Consider the following 7660-nt stretch of genomic DNA (forward strand, 5'->3'; position numbering starts at 1 on the left):
ATGGTGGGGCCTGAAACCTGACTGAAATTTGTGTGTTCAGCAGTTGTACACTATGAAGGTATTGACACGAGAACAGGTGTTTAGAGAAGAATGAGATGCCCAAGGTCCTTTGTTGAAGAGCTTCTTTGATTTCTGAAGCTTTGGGACTGGCACACCCTTTTGTTAGAGGAAATTCAAGTGCTCTCGAGTTGTTCAGCTGATTTCATTTTCCAGCTGCCACTTTGAGGGACATCTGCTGAAAACGAGAGTGAAACCAAAGCTCCCATAGCATCTCTTGATCTGCTACAATCTGCAACAGTGATGCACAGAAATTTCAGCAACGAAAATATGCGACCGGAACAGCAATAAATACATTTTCGGTTTTAGCCTAAATGGTTTTGGTACAACCATTATGTTAACAAATGTTTGGTACAGATGTTATGTTAACAACGCTTGATTTGACCTTTGTGGCCTTTAAAGTCTTTGCAGCCCCTTAAATGGGACACAGCTATTTCCATAGCTTGTTAGTTAGCTAGAAAAAAATACCTCTAGTATTTTGCTAAATATATGCACTACATTATATTCATTATATTTTTATTTAACCTGTTAGTCATGTCTTCATTATTTTATGTATGCTTGAATAAATCTGTCATAAAAAGCAAGTCTTTATTACAGCCACCATTTGAATATTTATATTTCAGCAGTGAATTGGAGTAGAAACATAATTATATCTTTAAAAAGTTCATATAAAAACTGCATTATGTTAAGTTTAAATGTTTGTATACAACTCAACAGTTTTGGTTTCCGGCTATAAATACTTAAAGAAAAGATGATGTCTACAAAGAATTTCCTAGTGATATTGACAGGGATTATTCAGTAGTTTCAGTCATGATTCACTGTGTCTGAACTAAGCATGTGTGTTAACTGATGGCCATGGTACTTGTGTCGTAATATCATTTGAAATCATCTGCTTAGCCCTGCCCTTCCTATAGTCAGTCATTAGCGCTATATTTAGTGGTAATGAAGATTGATTTTTTTACCACTCCACCTCAATATGAATGCTTTTAAAAATGGGGTTTTGGGTCCATAATCGTGTTGCATAACCAGATTATTAGTTTAGACAATGCGGCTTTATGAGCTTAGCGCCATGGTTAAGTAAGAGGGATATAACGTTGCATTGTAAGCAATGAATGTCCTCTATTTACCCAGACCCCATGTGTTAGGAAGGCTTTTATTATGACTGAGTCCTGTTTGACAGGTGAGTGTCAGAGTAAACAAAAAATGTTTTCCTCTCTGCACTCAAGGCGAGTTTCTCTTTCAACACCACACAAGGAATGGAAAGATCCTGTGGGAGACCTGCATGTTTATTAAAGAGGAGATTGTATGTCTTGCTGTTTAAAATGCTGGCCGTCAGGCAGTCATTGTAATTGTATCAGCCAGTGTTGACACATGGGACAGCATTATCTGTGAGTTGACAGGTTTCCCTACTCCACTGGGGATGGGTGAGAGTGGAACATGGAGATCTGGCAGCAGTTTTGAATGATGACTGCTGTGTTTGTTTGCTCTTAAACTTCTAAAGTAGCCGTTTCTAGCCATACCTGAGGCTTGCTGCTTTTTGTAAGCTGTCGTTTTGTATCTGAATCTAAGTGTAGTTAAAAAGACCTGTGATTTGTGTTGATACAGGCGGCCTACCATTTAAAGACACTTGCATTTCGTCTTTTTGTGCTTGCAGTATGAATGAGGTAGCCTGCTGTCAGTGATAAAGCTGGCAAGGGGCTGTTTAACGATGAAGTGGCCAGTGTTTGTGTACAGTATCATGAAGTGTTTGCTGCTCCCTGCTGTCTGGCATTCAGCCTGCATGTGTGTTTGTGTGTGGCAGCTGTCAGGGTGATTGGACAACAGCATACTGAGTGTCCCTGGAGCAGGGAGCAGCTCTGTCACAGCATAGTAGGGCTGCACAATTAATCGAAATTAAATCGCAAAGGCAATAAATCGCGATTAGGCAGAAGCTGCGATTGTCTATCACTGCTTAGAATTCAATTAAATATTGTGTGCCTTAATTATTCTGTTTAGGAAGCCACATCATCTCACAGAAGGATTTATTTCAAACACTCGACTGACGTTATGAAGTGAGTTTGGAGTAAAAACATGTTATTAAATGTGGTATTTTCACGTGCTCTCAGATGGAGCAGCATTTACTACACAGAGCCGTAGTTCACTGAGAAGATACGCAAACAGCTGTCATTATCGCGAACGATTTCGTCGATTTCATAATCCTACGATTATATCGTCTGCGATTATGAACACGATTTTGCATAGCTTGTCAGAGAACTATGGCTCTGTTTAGTAAATGCTGCTCCACCTGAAAGCAGGTGATGGAGATTTACTACTAATCACAGAACCGGCTTTACTGACAAAATGTGCATGACAATTGCGATTAATCGCGTTCAATTTATTGTGCAGCCCTATATCATAGTCAAATAAACAAAGCCCCTTTCACTGACACACTCCCTCACACTCATACACACACACACACACACACACACACACGCACACAGGGAGATTTCAGGGAATGCCATATATAAGCGCTTGTTTTAAAGACCACATGAAACAGCTAAACAAGCACAGATTTTTGTCTTGAGTTTATGTGTATATTATTGAAAGAGGAAGTTTGGGCCAGTAGGCTTATTAAAGTCATGGACCATGACTTAGCATGATTTGCTTCTTGTTGCGAAACTTCATTTATTGAACTGGAAACTTGAAAATTATGCAGTGTTTTCATTGCTAAGCTAAAATGCTATTTATAGCCAAAGACTATAGAATACACAAGACATGTCACTCATATAGTTTTGAATGGGGAAAAATGCAACACTCAATATGGCCGCTCTATCGAAGGAAGCCCCGCCTTCCGAATAAAAGAGCCAATCACTAATCAGTAAAGTCATCGCATCACTGCAGCTGCCATTAGAAGTCCCGGTTGTTATAGAAACAGTCAGCTTTCTGGAGCATGTTCTGGAGACATGCGCTTAGGACTGTGTATACACATTGACTGGTCTAGCCTGAAAAATTAGCTTTTTTAAGAAACAACATTTATGAGACAGTTGTCAGATTTCATTGGTGATTTCAAATTTGAAATTTATTCGTAAGATTGGCGAACAGTTTTGGAGAATTTAATGTTTCCCCATTCAAAGAGATAGGAGCTGCACTTGAATGCCCAAGAGGTATTTCAAAGATGGCCACTGAGTGAAATGGCTTGCCTTAAAGGTATTTGTTATAGCCCTGTTACTAGGCATGATTATAATTTATGAGTTTCAACTTCCAACCAATTTTTTTTGCAGTAAAAGAATCCTTAGATAGAAGATAAATTAACAGAAGAAGTAACACTGTTTGATATTTAGGTTATGTTGCTTAGTAATTTAATAGAGTATGTTACAAACTACACTTTATGTAATCTATTGTGTAATATTTTTTTTTAGTCCTTAGGGCTAACAGCCACAAATGCAGACTAAAGGTCACAGAAATCTTAATTTTGATATAATGTATTTTTTTCTTTAAATGGATAGTTAACCCAAAAATGAAGATTGTCATTTACTTACTCTCAAACTTGTCAATCATTTACCTTAAACATGCATGCTTGATGCTCAAGAACAAGTGAGGTTTTTCTCCTTGCGTATCCAACATGCATTTTCAGGCTTCATTCACATATGGATAACTTTTATGATGTTTTTTTTATTATGTATTTTTTGAAGCTTGAATATGTTGATCATGTTGATCTTCAATGGATTGACAAAAATGAGAGAATATTAAAAATATCTTCATTTGTTTTCCAAAGATGAAAACAAGTATTTGGAACAACATGAGGGTGAGTAAATGATGACAGGATTTTCATTTTTGGGTGACCTAATGCTTTAAAGCTGTATTTCCTTGTCTCTTGTTTTCTCTTTCTTTTACTTGTAGTCATGTTGTGGGACGTTATGAACATTTTAGTTCACTTTCTTCTTTTCTTTCAATATCTGTCTCTTTCTCTCTCCTTCAGTGTATCTGCTGAATAATTTACTGTGTTTAAGATGGGAACATGAAAAGGAGAGGCTTTGTCTTGATCCGTCCTGTCACTCCTGCAGTTGCTGCTCAGCATCTAGAGATAGACTATCCAGACCAGAGGTGCATGCTAGTTTTCACAAGAGGAAGACTATCTACATGGGTGTTCAGGAGTCCAGGATCTCCTTCAGCCTATTAAAAAGTTATTCGGCTTGACTCCTGACAATCTGCTGTTTTTATGGCATTTATGCACTATTTTGTACTTTGTCTTTTGGGATAGACGAGGATTCTAATTTCTTCTTTTATTTATATTGCAGAGGGACTCCATGAAAGATGTCAGAGGAGGCGATTGTTATTGCCAAGTGGGACTATACGTCACAGCAAGACCAGGAACTTGACATTAGGAAAAATGAGCGCTTGTGGCTCCTGGATGACTCAAAAACATGGTGGCGTGTACGAAATGCATCCAACAGAACAGGCTATGTTCCTTCCAATTACGTCGAACGCAAGAACAGTCTAAAGAAAAGCTCTCTGGTGAAAAATATCAAAGATACACTTGGTAAGAGACTTACATATTTTGATTTCTTTTAATAAAGGGGTTAGCCAGTAATGTCAGGCTGTGTAAGATTTTGTAATATCCTGAAATCCTGAAATAATGACAAATAAGAATGTCCAGTTTAAAGCACATGCTTAGAAATACTCTTATTCGTGTCAGATTCTCTGGATTCATATCAGTTTCTTATGGTTTTGAAAAACTATTCTCAAGGATACTAAACATTTTAAATGAAACGTAATATTTTCTTTTCAGCTTAAATAAATGCGAGTACACATCTAATCATTATATTCCAAATATGCACTGCTATTTAAAATTAAGAAATTAATACTTTTATTTAGGGCTGCACGATAAATCGCATGCGATATTTAATGCGCATCTTGTCAGTAAAGCCGCTTCTGTAATCAGCGGTAAATCTCCATCACGTGCGGGCTTTCACATTGAGCAGCATTAACTACACAGAGCCGTTGTTCACTGGCAAGCTGCGCAAAACCATGTTCATAATCGCGCGATTTTTTTGCGCAACTTGTCAGTGAACAACGGCTCTGTGTAGTAAATGCTGCTCAATGTGAAAGCCCGCACGTGATGGAGATTTACCGCTGATTACAGAAGCGGCTTTACTGACAAGATGCGCATTAAATATCGCATGCGATTTATCGTGCAGCCCTACTTTTATTCCATACGGATACATCACAATTGATCAGGAGTGACAGTACACACATTTATAATGTTACAAAAGATTTATATTTCAAAAAATAAACGGTTCCTTTGAACTTTCTTTTAGTCAAAGAATCATTAAAAGTGTCATTTTTTCCCCCAAAAAATATTAAGCAGCGCAACATTGAACCTATCAATATTGATTAAACTAAGAAATGTTATCTTGGCACCAAATCAGCATATTAAAATGATTTATAGAAAACATTTCTCTGAAATATTTCACATTATTGTGTCTTTTACTGTCTTTTTGATCAAATAAATGCAGCCTTGGTTAGCACTTCTTCCAAAAACATTAAAAACAATTTTGCTGACCACAAACTTTTAAACTGTAGTGTATTTTCCAAGGTAAAATACATAGTTTTTTTTACAGATTTAATAAATTATTAAAAACATCATCAGAAATATCAGCTAACCTTACCTTGACATGAAAAGGTTAATATTTGAAAATATTTATTGACCTTGACATGCAGTCATGAGAGTCTGCCATCCCTCTGATATTTTTTACTTATTCCCTATTTTCATGTGAGAAATCCAAAGCCTTCAGAAATGAAAAAAGAAAAAAGATTCAACATGAAGGATGTGTAAGCAGGAAGCACTAATTTAAAGGTTTTCATTGTAAAACCTAATTAGTTGCCCAGCCGTTAATCACACAGGGGAGAGCGGTGAACTGATCGATCAGCTGTGTCTTGGGGCATATTGAGTGTGTATGTTCAGAGTAGTCAGCCTCAACTCTCCTGGCTGTGAAGTGGAGACCAATGTGTCCCAAATTTCCAGTGCTGAATATACAACATTGACTTCTTTTTGACCGTTTAATGGTGGTTTGCCACAGAGCTGTTATGCTGTTTTTTGCAGAATCATGTGTTGATATCCAAGAGGTGTCAGCCCCCCAGAAACCTCACTCATGATGCTTTGTTCCACACTGTGGTTTTGTTTTTATAGTAGCGTGGTTGGTTATTGTTGTTATTGTGGTGGAGATTCTTCTGTGTTACACTTATGGTTATGGTTTAACCACCTGGGATGAACAAGCTAAAGGCAGTTGATATGCAGATGGTAGGAAATGAGCCGTGCTAATGGCAGCTAATGAGCTGTGCTTTTCCTCGACGTCCTGTTTAATCTTTCTATCAACAATATGGTGGTTTAAGTAAGCACATTTCATGGGTAAATTAAATTGAAATGGAGAGACTATTGATTTAATTTGTGTTTAAAAGCTCATGTACACTACTGGTCAAAAGTTGTTTATGTATTATATTTATTTGATCTAAAATGCAGTAAAATAGTAATATTGTAAAACATTATTATTACAAAAAAACTGTTTTATATGGTAATATAAGTTATTATTTATTATTACAAAGTTTTCAGCAGTCATTACTCCAGTTTTTTCATTGTCATATGATCCCTTTGAAATCATTCTAATATGCTGATTTGGTGCTCAAGAAAGATTTTTGGGATTATTTGAGAAATTTCAAAAGAACAGCATTTATTTAAAATATAAATATTTTGTAACATTATAAATATGATATGTAACATGATCAATTTAATGCATCGGTGCTGAACACACAAGAATAAATTATATTTTAAAATATATTCAAAAAGAACTGTTCTTTTAAATTGTAATAATTAATAGTTAATAGTTAAAAATAAATAATTAATAGTTAATTGTAATTTCACAATTTTACTGTATTTTGATCAAATAGATGCAGCCTTAGTGAACATTAAAGACTTATTTCAAAAACATACAAAAATATTAATGATTCCAAACATTTGACTGATAGCATACATGGCTTTCTACATGTACACAGGTAGAATTCATAGAGGTGAGGGAATTGGCAGCCTTCAAGATATCTACACAAAGAGAGATATGTTTGTTCAGTGTAAAATCATCACTTTCAGAGACAGACAGAGCAATTAGGATCCTCCTCTCCATTTTGCTTTCCTGCTGACAGCTATTTATAAGATGTCCACAAACACAAACACAAACACACACACACACACACACACACTGCACCACCCCTTCCCTGTCAGGGTAAAGGGGCCCCAGCTCTCTGCCCCTTTGACCTTATCTCTAGAACATCCTTTTCCCCCCTCCCTCACTTTCCTTAAAAAGCATGTTACATACTACGTTCAAAGGGGTCCTATTATGCTCTTTTACAAAGTCTTGATTTTGTTTTGGGGGTGTACTAGAACAGGCTCTCATACTAGGTTGTTCGAAAAACATTATTTTTCATTCATTTTACATTATTACAGTCTGGCATGAACGGCTCGAATAGTTCCTGTATCAAATGAAAGCCCGCCTTCTGAAATACGAAATGTGCTGTGATTGGTTAGCAAGGCCAGTGTGTGTTGTGATTGGCACCACTCGGCGCCTGGTCGGGA

The 7660-nt window shown here is 36.7% G+C and overlaps 1 protein-coding gene across 2 annotated transcripts in view; it reads left to right on the forward strand.

Moving 5' to 3' along the window:
• LOC107738306 (cytoplasmic protein NCK2-like) overlaps positions 1-7660 on the forward strand; it is a 66198-nt gene that overhangs the window by 21853 nt on the left and 36685 nt on the right. For both annotated transcript variants that reach the window (XM_016550026.1, XM_016550027.1), the window contains exon 2: positions 4335-4576. In XM_016550026.1, coding sequence (XP_016405512.1) covers positions 4351-4576 — 226 coding nt within the window. In that variant the 5' untranslated portion in view covers positions 4335-4350. The remainder of the gene's footprint in view (positions 1-4334; positions 4577-7660) is intronic.

Source organism: Sinocyclocheilus rhinocerous, unplaced genomic scaffold (assembly GCF_001515625.1).
Source record: "Sinocyclocheilus rhinocerous isolate Xijiao unplaced genomic scaffold, SAMN03320098_v1.1 scaffold1485, whole genome shotgun sequence".
Taxonomy (NCBI): Eukaryota; Metazoa; Chordata; class Actinopteri; order Cypriniformes; family Cyprinidae; genus Sinocyclocheilus; species Sinocyclocheilus rhinocerous.